At 35.9% G+C, this 26,537-nt stretch overlaps 4 protein-coding genes and 1 long non-coding RNA gene across 5 annotated transcripts in view; 2 read left to right on the top strand and 3 right to left on the bottom strand.

The window, feature by feature from the left end:
* Positions 1-4,595: 4,595 nt before the first annotated feature.
* Positions 4,596-7,900, bottom strand: LOC143637115 (ATP synthase subunit beta, mitochondrial-like). The gene is made up of 7 exons (XM_077104564.1): positions 7,386-7,900; positions 7,221-7,296; positions 6,231-6,319; positions 5,775-6,155; positions 5,452-5,676; positions 4,801-5,112; positions 4,596-4,711 (listed from the first exon to the last, which is right to left on the bottom strand). The coding sequence occupies exons 1-7, from the start codon at positions 7,842-7,844 to the stop codon at positions 4,601-4,603; spliced, it is 1,653 nt and encodes a 550-aa protein (XP_076960679.1). The 5' UTR covers positions 7,845-7,900; the 3' UTR covers positions 4,596-4,600.
* A 2,074-nt stretch (positions 7,901-9,974) lies between these two features.
* Positions 9,975-15,977, top strand: LOC143637171 (DNA ligase 6-like). Its single transcript, XM_077104621.1, has 19 exons — positions 9,975-12,125; positions 12,288-12,405; positions 12,485-12,566; positions 12,690-12,792; positions 12,871-12,967; positions 13,053-13,155; positions 13,295-13,411; positions 13,494-13,541; positions 13,624-13,721; positions 13,805-13,870; positions 13,967-14,126; positions 14,221-14,328; positions 14,563-14,612; positions 14,703-14,737; positions 14,810-14,871; positions 14,965-15,126; positions 15,206-15,294; positions 15,377-15,476; positions 15,555-15,977. The coding sequence occupies exons 1-19, from the start codon at positions 10,007-10,009 to the stop codon at positions 15,867-15,869; spliced, it is 4,032 nt and encodes a 1,343-aa protein (XP_076960736.1). The 5' UTR covers positions 9,975-10,006; the 3' UTR covers positions 15,870-15,977.
* Positions 15,978-16,070: 93 nt separating this feature from the next.
* Positions 16,071-16,759, bottom strand: LOC143637114 (uncharacterized). Its single transcript, XR_013154376.1, has 3 exons — positions 16,639-16,759; positions 16,495-16,557; positions 16,071-16,404 (listed from the first exon to the last, which is right to left on the bottom strand). It is a non-coding gene; the product is annotated as an uncharacterized LOC143637114 (long non-coding RNA).
* LOC143637130 (uncharacterized) lies at positions 16,734-18,171 on the bottom strand. The gene is made up of 5 exons (XM_077104577.1): positions 18,088-18,171; positions 17,416-17,625; positions 17,283-17,333; positions 16,872-17,116; positions 16,734-16,775 (listed from the first exon to the last, which is right to left on the bottom strand). The coding sequence occupies exons 2-5, from the start codon at positions 17,600-17,602 to the stop codon at positions 16,734-16,736; spliced, it is 525 nt and encodes a 174-aa protein (XP_076960692.1). The 5' UTR covers positions 17,603-17,625; positions 18,088-18,171.
* A 5,623-nt stretch (positions 18,172-23,794) lies between these two features.
* The window catches only part of LOC143637168 (protein DETOXIFICATION 14-like), a 32,308-nt gene continuing 29,565 nt past the window's right edge, over positions 23,795-26,537 (top strand). Inside the window, exons 1-3 of the mRNA XM_077104618.1 lie at positions 23,795-24,334; positions 25,148-25,234; positions 25,332-25,388. Coding sequence (XP_076960733.1) covers positions 23,796-24,334; positions 25,148-25,234; positions 25,332-25,388 — 683 coding nt within the window. The 5' untranslated portion in view covers position 23,795. The remainder of the gene's footprint in view (positions 24,335-25,147; positions 25,235-25,331; positions 25,389-26,537) is intronic.

Raw genomic sequence — 26,537 nt, 5'->3', positions numbered from 1 at the left:
TCTCTGATCTCACAGCCCGACTCGCCATTCTGCAGTCGCCGTTCCCCATTCTGCAGTCGCCGGACTCGCCATTCTGCAGTGAGTAGGCACAGCCCGTTCCTCATTCTGCAGTCGCCGCCGCGCATCTCGCCGGACTCGCCTGACTCGCCACCGCCGCGCATCTCCACAGCCCAGTGAGTAGTGGTTTCAAAATCTATTTTGATATATTTAGTTTCTGTTTTTGATGGATTCAAACTTTGTTTGATAGATTTAGTTTGATAGATTCAATCTATTTTTGATAGATTTAGTTTTGATAGATTCAAACTTTGTTTGATAGATTTAGTTAACAAGATTCTTGAACTGAATACATATATAGTTATTTGTTAACTGAGGTCAACACTCACTAACTCATTGTTCATTCTATTAGATCATTGACGGTTGTAAATTATGCTTTGTGTATTGTATTAAGTGCATTGACTGTTGTGAAGCATGCTTGTGTATTGTATTAAGTGCATTGACTGTTGTGAAGCATGCTTGTGTATAAGTGTATTGTATTAAGTGCATTGACTGTTGTGAAGCATGCTTTGTGTTTTGATTGCGATGCTAAGAACATTTTCATTTTCATAATTATTCGTAGGATTTATGGAAGGACACACACAACAACCACAAACATCTCCGGGTGATAACTCACAAGCCGATAGCAATAACTGTATGAACCAATCTTCACCAAATACAAGCAATGAAGGTCCATCACACACAACCACAGGAGAGCAAACCCAAACCCCAACCCAAAATGATGATAGCAACATGGGTTCTAGGAAGCGAAAACTTACGTCAATTGTTGGAACCACTTCGAGAAGATGACGATCAATGGTGAAGACAAGGCGGAGTGCCACTATTGCAAGAGAAAATTAGGAGCTAAGAGTGAGAATGGAACACGCCACTTACTTGATCATTATAACAAATTTTGTCCAAAACGAAACCAAAGAGATATACGTCAACAAGTATTGGGGATGGGACAAAAAACAACCGACGGACAAACAAATCTAACTTGTTTAAACTTTGATCCCGACAAGTCAAGGAAAGATCTAGCCGAGATGGTTATTGTTCATGAATATCCTCTTGTGATTGTTGAACATCATAAATTTAGAAAGTTTGTGACCGGACTACAACCTTTATTTAAGGTTCCATCACGAAATACCTTAAAGAGTGATATTTTGAAGATTTATGACTTTCAAAAAGAAAAGACAATGGGGTATGTTTCATTAATTATTTGGTTTTAATATAATTAGTTATTACTTAATTGCCTTTTAATTTATATCTTTGATTTATTAAAGGATCTTGGAGAAAAATCAAAGCCGGATTGCAATTACCACGGATATGTGGACATCAGGTAATCAAAAGAAAGGTTTCATGTCAATTACCGCACATCTAATTGACAAGAAATGGGAAATGCAAAGCCGAATAATGAGGTATACTTCAAAATTTGTTTTATTAATTGCCACTTTAATATGTTGAATGTTTTATCAAATGTACTTTTACTAGGTTTATTTATGTACCTTCTCCACATACTGCTGAAGTTCTTGCTGAGGTGTTATATCAATCAATGTGTGATTGGAATATTGATAGAAAGATATCAACAGTAACAGTTGATAATTGCAGCACTAATGATTTAATGATTCACTATTTATTGGATAAGTTGTCTTTAAGCTCTTTGATTCTAGGTGGGGAGTTGTTTCATATGCGATGTTGTGCGCACATATTGAACTTAATAGTTCAAGATGGTTTATCTGTCATTGGTGAAGGAATCGAAAGAATTAGAGAGAGTGTTGTTTTTTGGACGGGAACACAAAAAAGAGTAGAAAAGTTTGAGGAAGTTGCTCGTCATTTAGCAATAGATTGTTCAAAAAAGTTACCTCTTGATTGCAAAACACGTTGGAATTCGACATATCTAATGTTGAAAGTCGCTATTCTTTACAAGGAAGTTTTCAAACGTTTAAAGCAAAGAGAAACCCAATATAAAACTTTGCCAACTGAAAGAGATTGGGAATTAGGTTCAAGCATTTGTGATAAGTTGAGTTTGTTTTATGAGCTGACTTTGATGTTCTCGGGTACTAAATATCCGACAGCGAATGTCTTTTTTCCATCAATATGTGAAATTAAATCTTCTTTGGGTATATGGAAAGAAGATCGAGACCCTATGATCAAGATGATGGCAGAGAAGATGATTGTTAAGTTTGATAAATATTGGTCGGTTATTCATGGGGTAATGGGAGTAGCAGCAGTTTTGGATCCTCGTTACAAATTGAAAGCAATGGAGTTTGCTTTTCCAAAGATATATGGTTCTGAAAAGTCGGAGAGTGCGATAATAAAACTTAAGGAGCTTGTATATAGGTTGTTTCAAGATTATGAAAGTTACAGTCAAGGAACTTCACGGGATGATGGTGTGAGATCAAGTCTAAACAATGCGGGGGGTGGAAGATTTTTCAACGAATACTTCACATTCGTTGAAGAGGATAATCATTCGGGTATGACTTATTATTTACATTAATTTAACTTTATTCATTAATTGTATTAACTTTATTTATATATTAGGTGTCACAACGGAGCTTGATTTGTATCTACAAGAGAAAGTTTGGATAAAAGAAACTGAGATTGACCTTTTAGCTTGGTGGAAAACAAATGGTGTCAAGTACCCAAGGTTGCAAAAGATTGCTCGAGATATATTGGCGATTCCAATATCTACCGTTGCTTCCGAGTCCGCTTTTAGTACAAGTGGTAGATTGGTAAGTCCACATCGTAGCCGTCTTCATCCAAAAACATTGGAAGCGTTAATGTGCGCCCAAAGTTGGTTGTTGAATGAAATCAAAGGTAAACAAACATTTTATTTTTTATTTTTAACTTAGCTACTATATAAACTTTTGACTTTTGTGATATGAATATAGCAACTTGTTCAGAAGAATCCGAGGCATATTGCCAAACTATTGAATATGATTGTGACGATGGTATTGAGGTAATACATATATATATGGTTTATCGTTTACATTTTAATATGGTTTAACATTGATTCTTATATAGTTTCCAATTAATATGTTAATGTTTGATTATCATAGCAATCCGGCGTGACAAGTGTTTGAATGGTTGAATGGGTGCGGTATGGACGTGTAAGAAGGGTCAATCATGAAGTTAATTTCCGTTGTGATGGGAGAAATAAACATTTTTATGTATTATTAATGTCTTTTGTATGTGTAATGTGATGTATGTATGTGTGAACCCTGCTTGTTTCCGAGCCCTGCTTGCGGTGCGCACATATGATGTATATATGTGTGAACCCTCGGGTGGGCAAAAGTGAAATTGCACTAATTTTCACCAGTACAGGTATAAAACTAGTTTCCGAGCCCTGCTTGCGGTGCGCACATATGATGTATATATGTGTGAACCCTCGGGTGGGCAAAAGTGAAATTGCACTAATTTTGACGTTATTTTACTAATCTCGTGAAAATAACGTTAAAAGTGACGGACGGTTAATCAGGCATCATGTAGTGGCTTTGATAGCTGAAAGATAAGGGTACATACACCGATCAGCCGGTGTCCCGATGATTGAGTGCTATGTGCCTTATGTCTAGGGCTTGATGCAAAACTACTATCGAGCCGGGGGTCTCACCGGAAGCAGCCTCTCTATCCCTATGGGGTAGAGGTAAGGCTGCCTACATCTTACCCTCCTCAGACCCTACCATAGCTTTGCTATTGGTGGGATATACTGAGTACGATGATGATGATGATGATGATGATGTATGTGTAATGTGTTTGGATATTGAACTTTTTGTGTATTAATATTGTATTGTAATTTTGTATCATTTTCTTACAATCGGGTTTTAAACGGTGAACCCGACGGTTAAATGGGGATCCCCACGGGGAATTTAGCCCGTTTAAAAACCATTTATGCTAGACGGGTTCCCCGAATACCAGCGGTTTTCCCCGAATCCCCGATGGGGATTCCCCGTTTAGTCCCCGCGGGTTTTTAGACGGTTTTGGTAATGAGTTTTATAAACCGGGGCGGGTATGGGATTGGCATTCCCCGCCCCGAAACCGCCCCGTTGCCATCCCTAATGATCTAATTATATAGCCAACTCTTTTGCAGCTCTATTTCACTACTGCATCTGAGTGATCTGTAAAGATGCTAAGCAATCTGAAGGTAGTTATTTGTTGCATTGTTTCTTATGTCTTTTAACTTTTTAGACCACATCAAACTTTTGTCACTGCATCATTTCAAGTTTACAACTTACCTATAAGCTTTTCTTGAGCTGTAAAATTGCGTTATGCATTTTTCCATCTTCCATATTTCCATATAGTTAGTTTTTAACACGCAAAGTCTTATTAAGGAGCATTGTTACATGAAGAAATCAAGAAACTGTGATCTTTTATTAATTTCAAAAACTTGGACCAGTACAGGTATAAAACTAGTTTCCATTGGTCCAAATACAGAAGTTAAATAGCCTTAAAAGTGCACCTCCTCGGGCAAAAAATGGGCCGTTACCCGCAAGGAATGCGTGAAAGAAAAAGCTCAAGCAATGCCACAAATAAGTGTATCATAGATTATAACATAATCAAAATTAATAAACTACGCGTTCTCCTTGGCGATCTTCTCAGCCTTAGCAATCACCTCATCGATTCCTCCAACCATATAAAACGATTGCTCTGGGAGATCATCGTACTTTCCATCAAGAACACCCTACGTGTATAACGTTAACAAAACATCATAAACAAATTTGATGTATCTTATCATAAACATTGAAACAAGTTTTATTGATTAAACGGTACCTGGAAGCTTGCAACGCTTTCTTTAATATCGACGTACTTCCCTGGAGCGCCTGTGAACACTTCCGCAACATGGAACGGCTGGCTCAAGAAACGTTGGATTTTACGAGCACGTGAAACGGTCATTTTGTCATCTTCACTAAGCTCATCCATTCCTAGAATAGCAATAATGTCCTGAAGATTCTTGTACTTCTGGAGAACTTCTTGCACGCCACGAGCCGTTTTATAATGTTCTTCACCAAGTATACGAGGCGAAAGCATTCTAGATGTTGAATCCAATGGATCAACAGCTGGATAGATCCCCAACTCTGAAATCTACATAAACCAAAATATATAAATTAGTACTCTCTCCGTCCCTCTTTAAGTGTCATGGTTTGAAAAAAAACATAAAGTTTAAGATAGATTGAAAGATTATTTTTTTGCTTATCAAATGACAATAATGCCCTTGGAAATTGGGTCATCAATATTGTTTATTAATGCTAGTTGTGTGTTTAAGGGTAAATTTGAAAACTGGCTAATAAATTCTGAAAGTTGACATTTGTAATTAGACAAATAAAAAAGAAAATATAAACATTTTTAATGGGACGAGAGAAATATTTATTATACTATAAAATTGTTCATTGTACTCTTATATATAGTTGATTATTAAGGTACCTGTCGTGAAAGCACAGTGGTGGCATCCAAATGAGCAAAAGTAGTAGCGGGAGCAGGATCTGTCAAATCATCTGCAGGCACGTAGATGGCTTGCACAGATGTAATCGAACCTTTCTTAGTCGTGGTAATACGCTCCTGAAGGCCTCCAAGATCCGTTGCTAATGTCGGTTGGTAACCGACAGCAGACGGTATACGTCCCAACAAAGCCGACACCTCGGAATTGGCCTACATATCAAAATTAACAAACATGAAACTAAAAGTTACAAGCCATAACATCATCAACATATATAAGCGGAAATAAATTTTTTGTAACATTAATAAACCTGAGTGAAGCGGAAAATGTTGTCGATAAACAGAAGCACATCCTGGCCTTCAGCATCACGGAAGTGCTCGGCGACTGTGAGTCCTGTGAGACCCACACGAGCACGAGCACCTGGAGGCTCGTTCATTTGACCATACACAAGAGCACACTTGCTTTCGGATTGTTGGTCTCCGAGCTTAATCACACCACTTTCAATCATTTCTCGGTACAAATCATTTCCCTCACGAGTTCGCTCGCCAACACCAGCAAACACCGAGAAACCACCATGGGCTTTTGCGATGTTGTTGATTAGCTCCATGATAAGCACTGTCTTCCCGACACCTGCGCCACCGAACAAACCAATTTTGCCACCTCGTTGATATGGAGCAAGTAGATCCACAACCTACAAGCCAAAAACAAATACATGAACGTGAAACGATTAACGATTATTATTATTATCATTAGTGTGAATAATCACCTTGATTCCGGTGACTAGGATCTGTTGTTCGGTTGCCTGCTCAACGAATTCTGGAGCTTCACGATGAATTGGAAGATAGTGGTCCGTTTCTTTAATGTTTAAACAATTGAAAACAGTTAGTAGTTACTAGTTGGTTTGAATAATAAGATCATGCATGCATAACAAAGGGAATGTACAATATTGAAAATATATGGATTTTTTAATTTTTTTTATTGAAAATAGGAGAACATGAAATGCTTCGATGGTTTTAAAAGACAGGTGTAACCGTTTTGATTTCTAGGAGATCTGTCATTTGAAATGATTGATTCAAACATTGTTGTAGGGTATCTTAGGGATTGTCTGCGCAGTTGGCTAATTCGCACGTGCTTGGTCATTTCAAATGGAGGAACATCAATAAAACACTGCTAATCCGTCATATCAAATGAAGGAACTAGTAAAGTACTCCCCCCGTCCTTCTACAAGTGTCATAGTTTGAAAAACACAAAATTTAAGAAAGTTTGAATGATTGCATATTTTGCTTAACAAATGACTATAATACCCTTGACATATATAAAAAGACAAAATTAAGGAAGTTTGAATAATTGCATTTGTGTAAGGGTAAACATGGAAATTAGTTAATAAATTTTGAAAGTAGATATTTGTAATGAGACAAACTAAAAAAGAAATGTGGATACTTTTAAAGGGACGGATGGAGTAATAATTAGATTGTACAAGTCACGTCCCATGGGGCATTTAACTTTGACATTGCACCGTTCACTATCTATTCGTATGTGTTTTTCATAGTGTTCCTACATTTGAAATGACATAAACTTACCAGGCAAACACGTGCATATAGTCTGCAACGATGTTAGAATCCAGTATTTAAAATGATGGAATTATTTTAAAACCAAAACATTTTCTTCTTTCTATCAAGCATCTGAATTTCTTCCATTTTTAAAACAAAATAATAATAATAATAATAATAATAATAATTCAAAATATATGCCTTACTTAATTCACCCCTATGATCAATAGCCTCTCCGATAACATTAATAATCCGACCAAGAGTCGGCCTGCCAACAGGAACCTGTCATAAACACTTAACAACATTAATAAAATCGAACAATGATTGAATTGAATCTTTAACCTTAAACAGATCATCATATATAAGCTTACAAGAATAGGTGAGCCAGTATTAAGCACTTTCTGGCCTCTAACAAGCCCTTCAGTCCCATCCATAGCAATCGTCCTAACCACATTCTCTCCCAAATGCTGTGCCACCTCCAACACCAACCGTGTCGGGTTATCCATCACCTCCAAAGCCGTCATGATCGGGGGCAACCCATCTGCAAATCTCACATCCACCACCGCACCGATCACCTGACACACCTGGCCCAACGCACCCTTACCCGAATGCTCATCCGTTACCTTTCCCGTAGCCTTGGAAGAGTCCGGAGACGCCGGAGCCACGGCCGCAGCTGTTGCGTACCCCGCCGTGGCTCGGTTGAGCAGAAAACCCACCGGAGAAGGGCGGGAATAACGTGTGCATGGGATTGGTGGGGTGTGGGATTTGGTGAGTGGTGTTGGTGGTTTAATGCGGCGGAATATGGAGGATAGAAGCCTCCGGGAAGCCATGTCTGATGGGTAAGTACGTAATAGAGGTTAATATGTTTGTGACAGATTGAAGTTAAATTAATGAAATGAGTTTTTTAAGGAAGGTGATGAGTGAAATACGGGGTGAAGATTGATTCAGAAGGCTGAGGTTTGTTCTAGTTTTGCTTTGAACACGGTATTTCAGCCGAATGAAATGAGTGATTTGTTTTGTTTTTTCATAAACAAACGTTTCAACCCTTTGCTTTAATGCTTTTCTCATTCTTGCACACTAAGTTAATAATTTGTATACTTACTAGTTACTATAATAATAAGTTAATAACTTTATACATTACTTGTGTAATTTTGATAAGTTTATCTTTAGACAAATATTATTTATGATTTCTAAGGAATGCATCAAAATAACGTGACATAAAACATTTAAATTTGAGGGTCAACAATATGTATTAGATTTGGGCTTTCGGATCAGAAGAAGCCAACCAAATTTTATAACCGGAAGTATGTATTTTTTTTGTTTGTCATTGTAATCTATACTTGGTTATTCATATGGCATATTGTTCAAGGAAATGATCGAGAGAAACATATGATTCCACTAATATACATATATCATCAGTTTATCCTACAAACGTTACATGTATTTTTATCAAATTTTTATACAATACAATGTGTTATGTCATATATAAGAAATGCACTCTCAGTAAAAACTTTCTTTAAAAGTTTTATGAAAAAAGTTAATTTTATTACTTTGTGTTGTATATATTAAAGCTCAAACTTTGATTGCGACCGAAAAGCAATGCTTACTTCTTACAAATGAGTTTACAAAAAGTCTGATTAATTCACTTACCAGTTACCACCTTAAAGTTTTTTCTTTTTTCATTTTTTTGTTCATTCTTTTAACCAATCATGTTATGCCATGTGAACCACTAACATTTTTAGTTTTATTTTTGTTTTCCTCCTCAACTGTTAAGATTGGTATTTTTTTATATAGTCTTGAGTTGCGTCACAGTTTACTAAGTTTTTTATTTTGGTTTTTTACATAAATAGACACCATATACACCTTTTTGCCATTCTAACTAACATTTCAACATGAATATTTTGATGTATACATATTCAACGTAATATTTCCATGAGTTTCCGTGTATCTTAAAATTTTTTATTAATAGCCCATAGTTAACGAAGCACACAAATATGCAGTATTGTGTGGACACAATTGCCACTTTGATGACAGTTTCAAACAGGTGTGTTCATTTTCCGGATTTAATGGTTTTTAGGTCAAAGTAACGATTTTTTATTATCGCAAAAGTAAATTGAACAATTAAATTTTAAAACCGAGCAATTACCGACAATTTGTCGATTTGGTATTTTGGTGCAGTTTAGTTTCACGGTTTGGGTTTTTCTGGCCATATACTAAACTTTTAGGCTCGGGTTATACACACACCAGGAAAATTATTCAACATCAAGAAGCCTATACGACTCGTATAGGTGCAGAGTCAATTCATTTTCGGCAGGAGTGTCAGATCGTATTCCTTTGTACCATATATCCCCTATACGACTATATGAACCTATAGGGCTATACGACACGTATAGAGTTTGTTTGACCCGTATAGGGGTTTTTTAGATTACTTTAAAATTACAAAATATTAAAAATACCCCCCCCCCCCCCGGTTGGTTATAACTTATAATTACACAAATCTTAAATGGTTGGAGCAAGAAAAGTTGATACATGGTCTGTACGAGTCGTATACCATCTATACGGCTTGTACATACCGGAAAATAATTATAGATCTCTGGTCAAAGTACAAGTTGGCATGCTGTCTATATAAGTTGTATAGACCATATACGTCTTGTATGGATCAGACGAGTTAAGTGGGCTTACGAGCTAGAAAAACTTGTACGGCTCATAATCTCGTATATGGTCTATACGGATAGTAGAGACGGTAAAAAGTTACCACACTATCACCTCTATATGCATGTCAATAAGTTGGAATTACACAACTCCTATAGACCCTTACGAGCCACACCGAGGAGGGCGCGTGTTTGACCACACTCTTGGCGCCATCAGTAGAACCACCCACTTCCGCCTCCAACTGACACCAACAGCCGCCTGTATCCACCTTCTCCGGCTAACAATATGAAACTGACGCCCTGATTCACTCTAATATTAACCTCCACACATAACACCAAACATGACATCATCATCACCACATTCACCGCCCCAATCCAAAACCCTAACCCTAGACTCCACAACCACCATTCCATTTCCCGCCAATTTCCCACCCAATAAACTCATCCCAAAAACCAAATTCATCATCGACGGCTTCCAATTCTCCGGCCACCACTCCACATCCTACTTCCTATCACACTTCCACTCCGACCACTACACCGGACTCACCTCCACCTGGTCCCACGGCACCATATACTGCTCTCCCATCACCGCCCGCCTCGTTATTCAACAACTCAACGTTTCCGAATCCTTCGTGGTCGCTTTACCGATGTTGAAACCGGTTTTGGTTGACAATTGTGAGGTTACTTTAATCGACGCGAATCACTGCCCCGGCGCGGTCCAGTTTTTGTTTAAAGTTGTTACTGATGATGGGAATTGTTATCGGTATGTGCACACCGGTGACTTTCGGTATTGTGATTCGATGAAAACCGAATCTCCGTTGAGTGAGTTTATCGGTGCGGATGCGGTTTTTTTAGATACGACTTATTGTAACCCGAAATACGTGTTTCCTTCGCAACAGGTGTCTATTGATTATGTGGTTAATGTGATTACTAAATTCGATAATGGTAATGAGAATGAGAAGGTTTTGTTTCTTGTTGCTACTTATGTTATCGGGAAAGAGAAGATTTTGCTCGAGATTGCGCGTAGATGTGATAGGAAGATACATGTTGATGAACGGAAATTGGGGATTTTGCGAACGCTTGGGTTTGGGGAAGATGGGGTTTTTACTAGTGAGGAATGTGAGAGTGATGTTCATGTTATCGGGTGGAATATTTTGGGTGAGACGTGGCCGTATTTTAAACCGAATTTTGTGAAGATGAAGGAGGTTATGGAGGTTAGGGGTTACTCTAAGGTGGTTGGGTTTGTGCCGACGGGTTGGACGTATGAAGTGAAGCGGAATAAGTTTGCGGTGAGGACGAAAGATTCATTTGAGATACATTTGGTGCCGTATAGTGAACATTCGAATTATGAAGAGCTTAGAGAGTATGTAAAGTTTTTGAGACCTAAATGTGTTATTCCGACTGTGGGTGTGGATGTTGCGAATCTTGATGGGAAGCATGTTAATAAAATGCTTAAGCATTTTTCTGGGCTGTGTGATGAAATGGCGATTAAACAAGACTTCTTGATGGGCTTTCATCGCGGGCCTAAGGAAAACGTGCAGGAGCTCAAAAAAGAAGAACAGGTATTGTTAACCGACAAAGAAATGGATGAAATGATACAGGAACTTAATGATTGCTTGCCTGGTTGGGTCACTAGAGATCAGATGATGGATATTATAAACAAATCAGGAAAAAATGTTGTTGATGCAGCTTCTTATTTTTATGAACATGAAACCGAATATCATGAACAGGTTGTTACCAGCACCCCTGTTTCTGCTTCGCAAGAAAGCTCGATTGACATAGTTAAGCAGGTTATTGCCCATGCTTCGTCTACCTGCACACCCATTAAAACCTTTTCTAAAAGCTTTGCATCATGTTCAAGTCCTGTTAAAACTATATTAAAAAGTGAGGTTAGTTCTTCAAGTAAAAGAAAAAAACCATCCAGCACTAAACAATTAAGTAAGAAGAGCATTTCTCCTAGCCAAAAGAGGAAGACGAGTGAAAGTAAGTCAAGCAAGAAACCGAAACTCGCTTCGCAACTTGAATCCAGTGGGCCAAAGCAACATACAATAACTAAATTCTTCAATAAGGTTTCACGTACAGTCGAACAGCCTCAAAATGATGAAGAGGTGTTGCCAGATACTGTCACTGCACTTTACAAAGATGAGGTGGAACAATTTATTCAAATTATAAATGGCAGTGAGTCGGTGCGTGGTTATGTTACCACTATTTTAGAGGAAACAAAGGGAGATATTAATAAAGCTCTCGACTTGTATTACACCAAATCTAAAGATAAACAAAGTGAAAGTGATAAGAGTTTAGATCAAAGTAGCTGTTTTGTTGAAGACACTGAAGTACCTGTTAAAGATAAGTCCTGGTCCAAGCAGTCAAAAGAGTCTTTGACACCTCAACCGCCAGCTGGCAATGTTGCTCCCGATCTTGTATCACTACCACCTGAGAAGTATTCTCCCACAGACCATGGTTGGTCTTAGTTACTGTTGTAAAGGGTTGATTATTATATTACATTGTTTACTGTTTACCACAAGATATATATCAATGAAACATGAATGTTTTCAGAAGCAACCGTAACATTTAAATGAGTTATTAACTTACTTATATAATACTAAGATTTTAACCCTGCAGCCTGCTGGAAAAAAGACCAGTCTGCTCCCTATCTACATCTTGCCAGGACATTCAGTTTGTTGGAAGACAAAAAAGGAAAACTTAAAGCTACATCTATGCTTTGCAATATGTTTAGGAGGTTCGTTACTGTACAAGGCATACATTTGGTTTTTTAATGATTTTTGGTGTCCTTACATGCAATGTTTTTTTATAAACAGCTTGTTAATTTTGTCACCAGAGGATGTACTGCCAGCTGTGTACTTATGCACACACAAAATTGCACCTGACCATGAAAACATGGTTAGTATGCTTGCTAGTATGTACTTATGCAAAAACACCAGTTCTCAAACACTATATATGTGTTAATATTGTTTTAAATACGCGTGCGTCGCGTAACAGCTATTTTCTTGTGATATGATGCAGGAACTGAACATTGGTGAAAGCGTTGTGAAAGCAGCATTGGAAGAGGCGTGTGGGACAAACAAGTCAAAGATTCAGGATTTGTCCGACAAGTTAGGTGATCTTGGTATGTGATTATGATTGTCTGTCCTGAATTTTTTTGCGTTGCGTTTATTTTTCATGCTAAATAATCTTTTTGAATAAGGTGATGTTGCTCAACTTTGTCGTCAGACACAAAGATTACTTGCACCTCCATCCCCACTTTCAATCCGAGGTGTTTATTCAGTGCTTCGGGAGATAAGGTATGAAATTCATATATTACTATGATGTGTTCATCAGATAAGAAATTATCCACTGATTATTACGTGTTAATATAGAATTGGTCAGTGTGCAAACAGGTAGTGGAAGTACTATGAGAAAGAGAAGCCTCATTGTTAATCTAATGAGATCTTGTAGAGAGATGGAGATCAAGTTTATAGTCAGAACATTGGTAAGTTTTTTATTGAAAATTCTGATTATGAAATGTTTGTAACCCGACACCTTGAAAATTTGATTTCAAGTTTATAGCTTTGTCTCTGATCATGCAACATCTTCAGATTTCTATGTTTGGATTTCTTTGTGATGTGTAGGTTAGGAATTTAAGAATCGGGGCCATGATGAAAACTGTTCTGCCTGCATTAGCTCATGCAATTGTTATGAACTCTTGCCATGGAAAAACCATAGAAAGTCTCAAAGAAACGCTTCAGGTTAGTTCTTGAAATGATTCTAGGCTTTGTCATTGGTTCAGATTTTATCAACATGCTCTACTGACGTCCTCTTTTCTATTAGGGTCTATCTGCAGCGGTTATCAAAGCATATGATATACTCCCAAATTTGGTAACTTCCCCTTTTCGCATTGGATAATATTATCTACTTTAGTTGATTGTTATAGTTATTCAGACACTACATTATTTTTCAGGATCTGCTCATTCCTTCTGTTATGGATAAAGGGATAGAATTTTCTTCAGAAACATTGTCTATGGTTCCTGGCATACCAATTAAGCCAATGCTGGCAAAGTATTCACAAATTGTTCTTTTTTTCATGAAAGAATAGTTGTTATTTATATGATTGTGGTTTAATGTTAGTGTGAATTTAACAGAGTTACTAATGGAGTCCCTCAAGTGTTGAAGCTTTTTCAGGGGAAAGCACTTACCTGTGAGTTTAAGTAAGTTTTGATCATTAGGTTTAAATATTTGATAATGCATGTCTAAACATGAAAACAAAAAAGGAATATTTATAAGTCTGCTTATACGTGCTGTAGATACGATGGTCAGCGTGCCCAGGTTCACAAATTAGCTGATGGATCTATACGTGTGTTTTCACGGAATGGGGATGAATCAACATCTAGATTTCCAGATGTAATAAGTATAATAAATGAGGTCTGCAAGTCTGAGACTATGTCTTTCATAATTGATGCTGAGGTAAGTGTTTATATTGAACCTGATATCTTTATCTATAAGTTCCTTATTCCAAACATTACATGTAGTTTATTTTGATAAAATCTTGCGGTTGCAGGTAGTTGCCGTTGATAGAAAAAGTGATCCTAAACTTCGATCATTCCAAGAACTATCTTCCCGCGATAGAGGTGGCAAAAATTCTGTAATCACAGTGGATAACATAAAGGTATCTGACTTTTCTTTTCTTTTCTTTTCTTTCTTTTTTTTTAAATAAAATACTATTCATATAAGTCTGCCTTTTGTTTCTTTTACAAAGATACTATTAGATAAATGTTTTTTAAGCATTGTTTGGTTATGATATAACAATTTAACTTTTTTTTTTTTTTTTTTTTTTTTTTGAATTTTGTTTGTTTGGGTTCTGTCTTGTATCTTCTAAATGCCTGATATTGTTTGTTTGCAGGTTGATGTATGTGTATTTGGTTTTGATGTCATGTTTGCTAATGGAGAACAGTAATCATCTTGATCCTGCCCTTTAAAATTTGATGAATTTTATGCATTGAACTTTAAAAATGATGATGATTAGAACTTAATGTGTGGCAGGCTGTTGGGTTTACCTCTGCGTCAAAGAAGAGAGTGTGAGATTACCGATTTGTATCTGCAATTATTCTTCTAACAAGGCCTAATGTTAATATTCTGTTAAATCTCAGGTCTGAAAGATTTGTTTGGTGAAGAAAAGATAGGATATTTTGAATATTCCAAGCAAATAACAGTGAGGATCTTGTCATTATGTTTACTAAATGCTAATTGTTGATTCATGTTCACTACTTCACTATACACTTTTATACTTTTCTCAAATTTGCAGGTGGAGTCAGATGATGCTTATGTGAAAGATGAAGCCACAGTGAGTAAAATGAACCAGTTTTTTGAAGATGCTTGCAATTCCTCATGTGAAGGAATCATGGTAAAATCTCTTGATGTTGAAGCTGGTTATCTTCCATCAAAGCGTGCAGATTCTTGGTTAAAGGTTTGTTAATATTGTTTGTTTCATGACTCGGCGTTAAATTATTTTAAATGCTTAATTGGTATAACAATATCATTTGCAGGTGAAGCGAGATTATGTTGAAGGTTTAAATGATTCCTTGGACTTGGTTCCTATTGGTGCATGGTATGGGAACGGAAGGAAGGCTGGATGGTAACAACTTATAAGTATCACTGTTAAATTACTACTTTCACCATTTTCAGTTCTTTATTATGTTGTATGTGTGTAATAATAGGTATAGTCCATTTCTCATGGCGTGCTATGATCCCGACACCGAGGAATATCAAAGTGTCTGCCGTGTAATGTCTGGCTTTTCTGATGCCTTCTATAGAGAGGTTCGTAATGCAATTAAATTAATTCTTGTTAGTAATATTCTTGTTATTTATTTATTTTTTTTTTGTTGAAACTTGCAGATGAAAGAGTTCTTCAAAGATGACAAGATTCTAGATAAAAAAGATAAACCAGTGTATTATCAAACAGGTGAGAAGCCAGATATGTGGTTTACTCCTGAAGTGGTGTGGGAGATCCGAGGTGCTGATTTCACTGTATCGCCCGTTCACCATGCCGCAATGGGCTTAGTGCATCAGACACGTGGTATTTCTGTTAGATTCCCTAGATTTATTAGATCCAGGTCAGATAAGAAGCCAAGTGATTCTAGCACAGCTACAGATATAGCTGACATGTTTCATATGCAAACTCGAAAGAAGGATGTTAGGAGTGATAACTGAATGGTTGTACTTTACAACATTGTGCTTTTGGGGGCTAATTTTTGGTTGCTAGTGTAACATTTGCTCAAGTGTAAATACAAACATATGTTTTCTTGTAGCAGCAGTGCCATTTTTTTTATGGAAAGTTATTGAATTACAAGTAGCTAGTAGCTGAGCCTGCATGCAACAACATAATATAAAATCATCTTAATATATTATCTCAGTATCTCTTGAAAACAAAGTGTGAATTGAACAAAGCAACTCATCGAAAAAAAGGAAAAACTCAATGGTCCAAAATTCAATTGAAACTTGAAACATAAGACCAGGTTCTTAGATTCAGATCAAGTGTAGCAAAACTGAAGAGACTGAACTCACAACTAACAAAACAACATTTTAAGTGACTGAACAAAAACATCACATATTCGGGTGGAAAAACAAAATCCTTGCTTGCAGCATATAAGTCTAAGTCGCCAACCATTCAATCGTCGCTTTTACGCCTCTTCTTGGTTTTAACCGACTTCTTTGTATTTTTAGGCGTTACATCATCAGGTGTTTTCTGCAACCAAAGCAAAAAAGGAACATTTTTTAAAAATGTTGGTTCTATAGCGCCATGTATATAACCTGTCATTGATAATAAACAGCATACCTTCTTTTGTCTCTTCCTCTGTCTCTGCCTCCCTTTGCTTTTCTTTGTTGCACTCTTGTTTGACTGACATATATCATTGTTAGTTAATTCTAAATGAAACCCACAAAATGAGACAATTAAATTTATCAATTACATATATTTTACCTCTGCAAGGGCTAGAGTAGCAGCATGCCTCTCCTGGTGAGTTATTCCATCTTCCTCTAGTTCCTCTATTTCTCCATCACTGTTTAGCATCATCTTTAGCCTGCCTTCCTTCTATAGTTTCCAGACCGCGCATGCCTCTATTATAAAATCATCCAAAAAAACAAAACAAATTTTTAAGCTTGAATTCATAATTGGTGATATGAAATAAGTCAATAACAGACGGGATTGCCAACCTTGGATTTGAGATGAGCCTTTAATGTTTCCTCTGTTAAACAGACAATTCTTGGGCATAACTTGCACTTAAATACTGATTTACTTTTCAATACACAGTCTAGACCACCATTTGTCATTGCATCATTATCAGCCTCTGCACTTTGTGCTACAGCTTTATCAAAACGGTTCTTAGCAGGTAAACGTGTGCCATTGATGGCTTGTTTGTAATTGTCATCTTCACTGTCATCATCACTTGCAGGTGAACCTGCCAACCATCATTGCTTCAAACATTTAGAAGAACCACCAAGCTGTCAATTGATCATCGTATGATTAAGGTAAAAATAACACCATCATTGGCATACTACATAAGGTTAAAAAGTTCAAACAAAGCAATCAACTTAGGCGGCTTAAAACTAAAATTTAGCTCGGACCTGAAGAGTCAAGATTAACTTCATTTGCAGAGCTATCCTCGCTTTCATATCCTGAGAACAAAATTATTTAAATGTATGTTTTAATAATTCCATTATAAATATAATTAAGCTGTGTATTGTCAATACTCAATACCTGAAGACGAAGAGGAAGGCTGGTCTTTTTTCTTCGATTCCACGACCACATTATCATCATCATTGTCTTCTTCTTCTTCGGTATCTACCGACGCCTCGGCATCCAATTCCGAGTCCGAAGACGACGAAGAATCCGAAGCGGCGTCTTTATCGGCATGCTCTTCCTTGTAAAACCTCCTTTTAATCATATCTTCACCTAATCAAACTGGACCTGCCAGAACAACAATCAGTAATACAGTAAGACACATTATATCAATTCAAGAACCCTAATTTACAAATGAATATGTAATCTCATAACATGAGGGGTTAACATATTCAAAGATAACCATAAGGTACAAAAGTGAACACATTTATGTGAAACTTTCCAAAATCCACCACCCACCCACCTTTTGTTTTATATAATTTACTATAAAACGATTACAATAAAGTGGCAGGCAAACGGGCAACAAGCTGCGCCGCAACCCCCCTTTTAATGTAATGTAAAGTAAACTAATAATAGTTATTACAAGGATGGATACATGAATAGTTTTCATCGGTGCCCTAATTTACAAATGATATTGAAACAAAGCAATCAATCAATAACTAAATAAATAAATTGAAGTAGGTTGGGTTGGAATACAAGTAATACTAGTTGTGCTATTATTACAGTTAAATCGCAGAGAGCTAAGCTAACCTGCAACACGATTGAATGTTGACGGAGATTGGCGGCAGGTGTGGTACTGGAATGGTGCGTGCTAAAGATTATTATGATTATTATTATTATTGTTATTAGGTCAAACGAGATTTATAAATATATATCACAAAAATGATTTATAAACTTTACATTATCCATCTTACAATTGTTTTTAATAGATGGGTAAATTTGTAATTTTTTTAATTAATAACGGGAAATATGCAACTGAAATTATGGGTTGGGTAACTATGCATTTAAAGAATCAGTGAATAAGAAATATGCAATTGTCAAAACGAGTAAAATCAATCTGGTGGCTCCAAAGAGCGGTTAGGATGGCTTTTATCCTTGTATTACGAGGGGTGTTTTACATTTTTCATTTCTGATATTTATATATTTTTTAGATTTTAATTTTATTTATTGTAATAAAGTTATAATATACTTAGGATTTGATTATGAAAAGGTTTCACAAATAAATAAAACGTTATAATCCGTTTAAAAGCTAGCTGAGTTTGGTGATCTATGACCATGTTATGTTTTTACTATAAAATTGTATTTTAATTATAAATAATTTTTTTTGTTAAAAAAATTGGATATTATTTACTAGTATATCCCTACTATATAGGATTTTCATATTAAATACTTGGTAAGATTAATTTTTAATTAAATGAGATGGTATAACTCGTTTAAGGGATATCTAGATTTGATGAGATTAATACCTGTGAATTCGGCTCAAATGGATGAGAAGTCTTCTTCTACAAATAAAACTATCTGATGACTTGAGAGGAGATAGGAGCAACAATAGAGCTTTTAAACGTTAAATGTATTGACAGATAGTTTATATATATTGATAGGTGATAGGTTATATACGTAGTCGGGTGTATAGCAATTATATTCAAAAGGCAAATGGAAGTAGTCATAAGGAATTAAACCTAGTTTTTAATAGTTTTTATTAAGGTTTTAAATGAGTTGACCAATATTGTTTCACTGTAATATAGCTACACAGATGGTTAAAAAAGCACAATAAAAAAATTTTAATACTATACATAATAACATATCTTATAGATGCATAAGATATAAATAATGATAAATAAAATTTTATAATTTATAAATATCTAAAAGCTCATTTAATATTATAGTTAAAGTTAATTTTGTAACTTTGTTAATAATTATATAAATGGTAATAGTATTAGTTGATATCCTAGTTGGCTATAATAATTGAATTACATGTGGAAGAATGTTTTGCTTTAATAGTATATAGGTAATTTTTTTGGATTTTAATTTTATTTATTGTAAGAAAGTTAATAATATACTTAGAGTTTACTTATGAAAATGTTTCACAAATAAATTAGATGTTATAACTCGTTTAGAAGCAAACTGGGTTTGGTGAGACCTATGACCCGGTTATTTTTTTTTACTATAAAATTGTTTCTTAATTATAAATAATATTTTTTTTAAAAAAATTGGATAATATTTTTTAGTATAACTCTATTTTATAGGATTTACATACAAATTTTTTGTAAGATTAAATTTTAATTTAATGAGATGTTATAACTCGTTTAAGTGCTATATAGGTTTGATAAGATCCATACATGTGAATTCGAGTCAAATGCATGAAAAGACTCCATTTACAAGTAAAACAATCTAGTAGCTTGAGCATTGGTGACGAGAAACCAGAGAGCTTTTAAAGATTTCTTTATATATATATATATATAAAAGACAAGATAAGATATATTGATAGATGGATTTATATATATTTATAGGTGATAGATTATATACGTAGTCGTGTGTGTAGCAATCATATTCAAAAGCAAATGAAAATGAAAATGAAACTGAAAGTAGTCATAAGAGTGGAAGGGGCACTCATGGGTATTACCCATGCACCGGTCAATCACGCACTGCCATCTCATTTCTACCATCTTGTACCCATAAATCACAATATCACTGACGACACCTACCCACAAATACCCTAGAACATTTATATGTAATAATAATAATTAACACACAGTTATATTTTCCAACATTCATATATTCTTCATGGCAAAGGTTTGCCATGAATTACAATTTGGCAATCTACCCACATGGGTCGGGGTGGGTTTGCTTTGTGGGTTGGAACCCATGAAGCTTACCCTTGCATGTGCCCCTTCCCCTCTAAGGTATTTACCCTAGTTTTTAATAAGATTTTGTTAAGGTTTTAAATGAGTTGTCAAATGTTGTTACATTAGGATATAACCCGTGTAATATATGGGTGGTTAAAAAATACAAAATAAATAAATAAAATAAATTTAATATATATATATATACCTATGGATTCATAAGATATATATAATGATAAATAAAATTTTATAATTCATAAATATCTAAAACTTCATTTAATACAACATTTAAAGTTATTTTTGTTAGTAATTCTGTAAATAATGATAATATTAGTTGACATTCTATTTGACTACTCTAATTGAATGTCATGTGAAACAATGTTTTGCTATAATAGTATAGGTATGTAAGTTGAGATAATATATATATATAGGGGAAGGTTAACGTGCTAAACGTGAGAATCAAGTAGAGTAATTATATATACAAGTAGAGTAATTATGTTTAAAAGTACATAATTACTCTACTTGTATACATAATTACTCTATTTGATTTTCAGGTTTAGCACGTTAATTTCATTTGTATTTGAACCAAACCCTATATATGCTAACGTTGTGGGGGCATTTAATCCTCATTGTATGAAGTGTGGTTTATGTAGCAACCTTGAATTCGTTTATGATATGTGTTGTATGTATCGTCTACTGCTCACTACCATGGTATGGATCCTATTCCCTCACCACTCACTACTTACTCTCCTCCTCCACCTCCTTCTCTTCTGCAGGGCCGGCCTTTAGGGAGGGCTGGGTGATCGACCGCCCTCGGTCCGACACCCCTTTAGGCCCGATTTATTAAAAAAAAAAAGATTATATGTATTTTTATGAAAAAAATATATATATTTAATGTTTAAACTCAATTACATAACAACTAGTTTGGCTTAGTGGCAGAGAGGTATGACTCTCAGCCAAAAAGTTGTGGGTTCTAGTCTCATTTGGAACATGTTTAAGCACATTTTTATACAAAAGTATTTTACATAACCCAAATCATAACCAAGTATGCCCATTTAAAATTAAATTGTTTAAAGCCAACAAAATACTCATTTTACTTAAGGCCCAAAACATTTTTCGCCTTTAGCTCAAATTTTTTTTTTGCTTCTCAGAGTCGGGCCTGCTCTTGTGTACCTTCACCTTAGCAGTTGCATGGTATCCAACATGGAGATCTATATGCTCTCCTCACCGCTCAAATTTGGTATGACATTCATCAAGGTCGTCTCCGAGAATCACTAAAAAAAATTGGGTCAAAGTCGATTATAGATTCAGGTCTTAAATAAATAACAATCAAACAATTAACCCTTATTTTATAAACTGTTAACCCTAAATTTTATAAAACCAAACATATAAATAACCCTAAATTTTAAAACTAAACATAAATAACAATAAAACAATTGACCCTAAATTATATAAAATCAAACATATAAATAACAACTAACTATTAGTTTAATGTCATTATGATTCAGTATTTCAGTGAAATAATCAAATACATGTGGAGTGACGACTGGTATACTAGCAGATCCCTGGATTTGGCGTTGGCGGAGGACTAGAGGGTGTTATGTTCGGCGATCTCTGTTTGTCTGAAGTCTGATCGTCTACTTATCTTTATGCCACCTAATATTTTTGCAAAGGTTTTAAATGGGCTAGTTAATGGTTATAAACTTAAATTGAATTTAGCTCAATGGTAGAGTACTCACTTTACTAGTGAGAGGTGGGGGTTCAAACCTTACTATCACAAATTTATATGGGAGATATGAGAGATGACCCTGGCTTGCCAGGGTTCGAGTCCTGATATCACCCGGTTTTACCGGCTCCTCGTTGTCGTGCCGTTTGGCGGGCGTGGGGGTCGGGTTTTATCCGGGGAATCCCTCAATAGGTGGACCGCTAGGGGCTCCGTCCGTCTGGACTAGTGGCCGGCTCGAGCTACCTTTAACCAATGGGAGTCGCGCATAGAGTACCCGATGTTATTTAGTTGGTCGTTAAAAAAATGGTTATAAACCTGTGGACACATCGAAATATCAATTTAGATGGACGCAATTTGAATTGTGTCGGGCTGGTTATGAACTCAAGACTTTTTAATTATGAATTGAGTTGAGCCGGTGTTATAACTAATAATTATAATTTTACACATTTTGTTTAAAAAAACACAAATATAATTTTTTAATATAAAATTTTCAGGCCTAGCAGGATGTCAGGCCGGTGTCAATCGACCACCTTACCATGATTGAGAGCCGGCCTTGACATTCACAACAGGACATGTGGTGAGGACTATGGGGAGGCAATGCCTAAGAGCATTCAAATCCTAACAACTATAATTTGTGAGGGGTGTTCTTATAATGTAGGTAATGGTTTAAGGTGTTGTGAATAGATGAGAGAGAAAATGTAGTGTTTTTTCGTATATTTGAAAAACTACTGTTCACCTCATAATTATGAGAATCAAATAGAGTAATTACATATACAATATACAAGTAGAGTAATTATGTAAATATATATCTATATAATAAAAGAAAATCCTTAATATCATATCACATTTTCTAGCTACTCTCAATCCTATGTGGGAAATTTCTAATCCCTCGTATTGTCATGCATCTATACATTGCCTATATATATCTTATTGAGTTCCAATTTCCATTCCTAACTCCTGCCCTTAATTACATCTAGCACAAAAGCTACGAGATCGATCATGGAGGGCAGGGTGCCGTTAGCAGTGGAGAAGCCGCAGAGATGGGAGAGAGTACTTGCGGAGGAGGTGAAAAGAAGTTGTTACCTTGCATTACCGATGGTGGTAGTGATGGAGTCAGAATACTTACTGCGGGTGGCATCCATGTCAATGGTTGGACACCTTGGTGAGCTACAATTTGCCGGAGCCGCCATAGCTATCTCCTTCACTAATGTCACCGGCTTCAGCCTTCTTGTAAGTCTTATTTACTTATCATCTTTACATATATATTATCTATGATCGTTAGCTAACACATAAATAGATCTTTGAGACTATTATGTTACCGCTTATTAATAATTTAAACCGAAACACAATTTATGTTTAGTAAATTTGTCATGTTGTTTCATATGAAGGGGGTAATCATGCATAATTTTTAATTTGGTGCTCTAGCATGTTAGTTAATTTATAAAAATTTTGTTGGTCGTTTTAAAAAAAAAGATTACCCACTCTTAAAAGTTGATCAACCTTTTGAAAAAGAAGGTGTGAGAAACAACGATGCCTAAATTCATGAAAAGTGTGAGAAACAATAATCATTTTGTACGTGTCTCAATGGAATAAGGAATCAATGCAGAAAAAAAAGGTAAATCCAATAACAAACCGTCGTAACTAAACGCCCCCATAAAGCCATAACTTTTTGTTATTTTATTATTATTTTTTATTTTTGTGTCTTCCACCAGCGTTATACACAAAACGCTAAAAAAAACCCCATAATGCTTTTTTTTGGGTGGGGGGGGGGGGGGGGGGGGAGGGGGGGTTCCCCGGCGTTATGGGTCAAAACGGCTGCCATAACTAGGCCACTACGCATGGTCTTAGTATTTTCATTAATTACGACTAACAATCATCAACAGTTTGGAATGGCGAGCGCATTGGAGACGTTATGCGGGCAAGCTTATGGTGCACAACAATTTGACAAGCTCGGTGCATATACATATAGTGCCATGATTTCTTTGATTTTAGTATGCATCCCGATTTCCATTTTGTGGGTCTACATCGACAAACTCCTTATGCTTCTTGGCCAAGATCCTTTAGTCTCAGCACAAGCACATAAATTTTCGGTTTGGCTCATCCCTACTCTGTTCCCGTACGCCATACTACAGCTGATCGTGCGCTACCTGCTGTCTCAAAGTCTTATCTTTCCTATGTTATGGAGCTCAGTTGTGGTTCTTGTTCTTCATGTGCCAATTTGTTGGGCTCTAGTGTTCCGGCTTAAGTTCGGGATAGCTGGAGCAGCATTAGCCATTGGGATTTCCTACACTTTGAATGTTGTATTACTCGTAGTGTACTTATACCGATCAAAAGCATGTGAAAAAACACGTGCCATGCGTTTAAAAGATGTCTTCTCTAGCATTAAGGAGTTCCATTGCTTTGCCATCCCATCTGCTGTCATGATTTGGTAAAATCTCACTTGATCTTCAAAGTTTGGCGTGTTTTTCATGTATAAAGTTACTTATTCATGGAATATGGTTGACGGAGTCATCATTCATCAAGTACTTTAGACACATTTTTTTATTAAGTTCTTATGCTTTTAGGCATTTCGCTACCTCTGTAAGCTGAATCATTTGAGTTTCAACCATTTTAAAATCCGTTGGTGTGACAAGACTACAAGAGAACCTTCGTTTGGGTGACAAACATACTCAAGGCAGTCTTCGAGAATTTAAGTACCTCGGTTGAACCGAAAAAGGCTCGTAGGCCCTAACGAGCAACATAATATATAGTATAATTTTTTAAAACAACAATTAACGGTTTTTTAGTTTTTAAATTTAGTTTGGGCCCAATTGTTTAAATGGATTATAGATAAAAAAACAGTTTTGGGTCCTATATATTTAAGATAATTGATTTTCATACATATTTTACAAAAAGAAATTTAATATATACACCCCCCCCAAAGATTTTTTTTTAAAGTACAAAAAGTTATGTGCATCGGCCGACAACCCAATTCGCCTTTCCCTTGGGCCAGCCTTGAACATATTACATAGATTTTATGTAGAAAACTTAACTTGCCGCTTACAAAGTTATAGTTTTTCTCCAAACCCTATGGAGTTCACTTGCCATCCAAGCAAACTTGCCCAATTTGTTTGTAGGGTTAGAGAATTGCCTAAAGGTAGAAGAACTTTCAAAAACGCCTAAAAATAGTTATAAGTTGAATCCTAAATTACAAATTAATCCAAAAAACCCTTGTCCGCGAGGTGTGTTTTTTTTCATGTAGTCTTGAATGGTGGTCATATGAGATTGTTGTTTTGTTATCTGGACTCTTGCCAAATACCCAACTAGAGACTTCAGTGCTCTCGATATGGTAATCTTCTTTCGATTTTAACCAACAAAACGATGATTATAATTGTTCGAATTAGATTAATTAATTTAACTATATGTGGTACCATCTTTTGCAACAGTTTAACAATTGATAACTTTCACTACCTCATACCTTACTCTTTTGGGGTTGCTGCAAGGTTTGCCATAACATGCTTAATCTCGTCCCTAAATGATTATTATAACTCTAATGTTACAAAGTAAACATCTACCCTTTTGCAGCACACGAGCATCCAACGAACTAGGAGCTGGGAATCCAAAGGCCGCAAAAATGGCCCTTTTGGCCATATCAACTCTAGGGGCACTGGAGGTGATCATAGCAAGCGCCATTCTCTTCTCCACCCGTTCTATACTTGGATACGCATTTAGCGAAGAGAGGAAAGTCGTTAACTATGTCAAAGACATGACTCCTCTTCTATGTTTTACCATATTTGTGGATACAATTCAAACGATCCTTTCAGGTTCGATCTTAGTTTAAACTTTAATTAAACATATCGCGAGTTCAACAATGTAACAAGTTCGATTGTGTAAGCAGGAGTTGCAAGAGGAAGCGGGTGGCAAGGTATTGGCGCTTACATTAATCTTGGGTCATATTACCTCGTTGGAATCCCTATGGCTATAGTTTTGGGTTTTATATGTCATCTAAAGGGGAAAGGGTTGTGGAGTGGATTAACTATTGATATAGTAATGCAATGCATTTTGCTTACACTTGTTACGTGTTTCACGAATTGGCAGAAACAGGTTCTTGACTTGACTCACAGATTTGTAGTTTCGAATCTAAAGCTTGGTCGTTTATAGTTTTCGATGTTGTTGATGTCATAGGCAAGCAAGGCAAGAGAAAGGATGATTATGGCGGAGCACGAGCCTGTTGATGGGGAATGATTACGACAACATATAATGCAAGGGATAGTTTTTATTATGGTTTAATTTATAGAGGATTTAATGAGTACACGATGACGGTAATCGTTAAGTCTAGGCGTTAAATAATCTTATTATATTAAGATTTGTAGTGTCTTGGTCACCAAATGTTAACGAGCAAACAAAACAATGTTATTAAAAGTAAAAATTCTAATTTTCTATGTCTCGGCATGGTTAATGAACAAGTTCAATCTATTAGCTCTAAACCAAATGAGTAAACACACAACTTTCAGTCTATTACATAAAAGCCGTTAAAACCCATTATCTAACGATCTAGTCTAATGGTCTCATAACGTGTAAAATGTGGTTTAACTTCATAAAGTCAAGGGTTTGAGTTCTAAGGTAAATACTGGTGTAAATATAAAGTTAGG

Source organism: Bidens hawaiensis, unplaced genomic scaffold (assembly GCF_021521415.1).
Source record: "Bidens hawaiensis isolate Kalapana, Puna unplaced genomic scaffold, B.hawaiensis_p1.1 tig00008125_1, whole genome shotgun sequence".
In the NCBI taxonomy this organism is placed as follows: domain Eukaryota; kingdom Viridiplantae; phylum Streptophyta; class Magnoliopsida; order Asterales; family Asteraceae; genus Bidens; species Bidens hawaiensis.
This window is presented reverse-complemented; position numbering and strand designations above follow the sequence as displayed.

Excerpts from the sequence above, each read along its gene's own strand:
- LOC143637115 (XM_077104564.1), bottom strand. The coding sequence starts at position 7,844 with ATGGCTTCCCGGAGGCTTCTATCCTCCATATTCCGCCGCATTAAACCA. Across the intron at positions 6,156-6,230 it reads TCCTAGTCACCGGAATCAAG|GTTGTGGATCTACTTGCTCC; the intron begins GTGATTATTCAC and ends TTTGGCTTGTAG. Across the intron at positions 5,677-5,774 it reads ACATTTTCCGCTTCACTCAG|GCCAATTCCGAGGTGTCGGC; the intron begins GTTTATTAATGT and ends TTTGATATGTAG.
- LOC143637171 (XM_077104621.1), top strand. The coding sequence starts at position 10,007 with ATGACATCATCATCACCACATTCACCGCCCCAATCCAAAACCCTAACC. Across the intron at positions 13,722-13,804 it reads ATTAAGCCAATGCTGGCAAA|AGTTACTAATGGAGTCCCTC; the intron begins GTATTCACAAAT and ends TGAATTTAACAG. Across the intron at positions 14,613-14,702 it reads ATGTTTGCTAATGGAGAACA|GCTGTTGGGTTTACCTCTGC; the intron begins GTAATCATCTTG and ends AATGTGTGGCAG.
- LOC143637130 (XM_077104577.1), bottom strand. The coding sequence starts at position 17,602 with ATGATTAAAAGGAGGTTTTACAAGGAAGAGCATGCCGATAAAGACGCC. Across the intron at positions 17,117-17,282 it reads AGTTAATCTTGACTCTTCAG|GTTCACCTGCAAGTGATGAT; the intron begins GTCCGAGCTAAA and ends GATGGTTGGCAG. Across the intron at positions 16,776-16,871 it reads AGGCTCATCTCAAATCCAAG|AGGCATGCGCGGTCTGGAAA; the intron begins GTTGGCAATCCC and ends ATTTTATAATAG.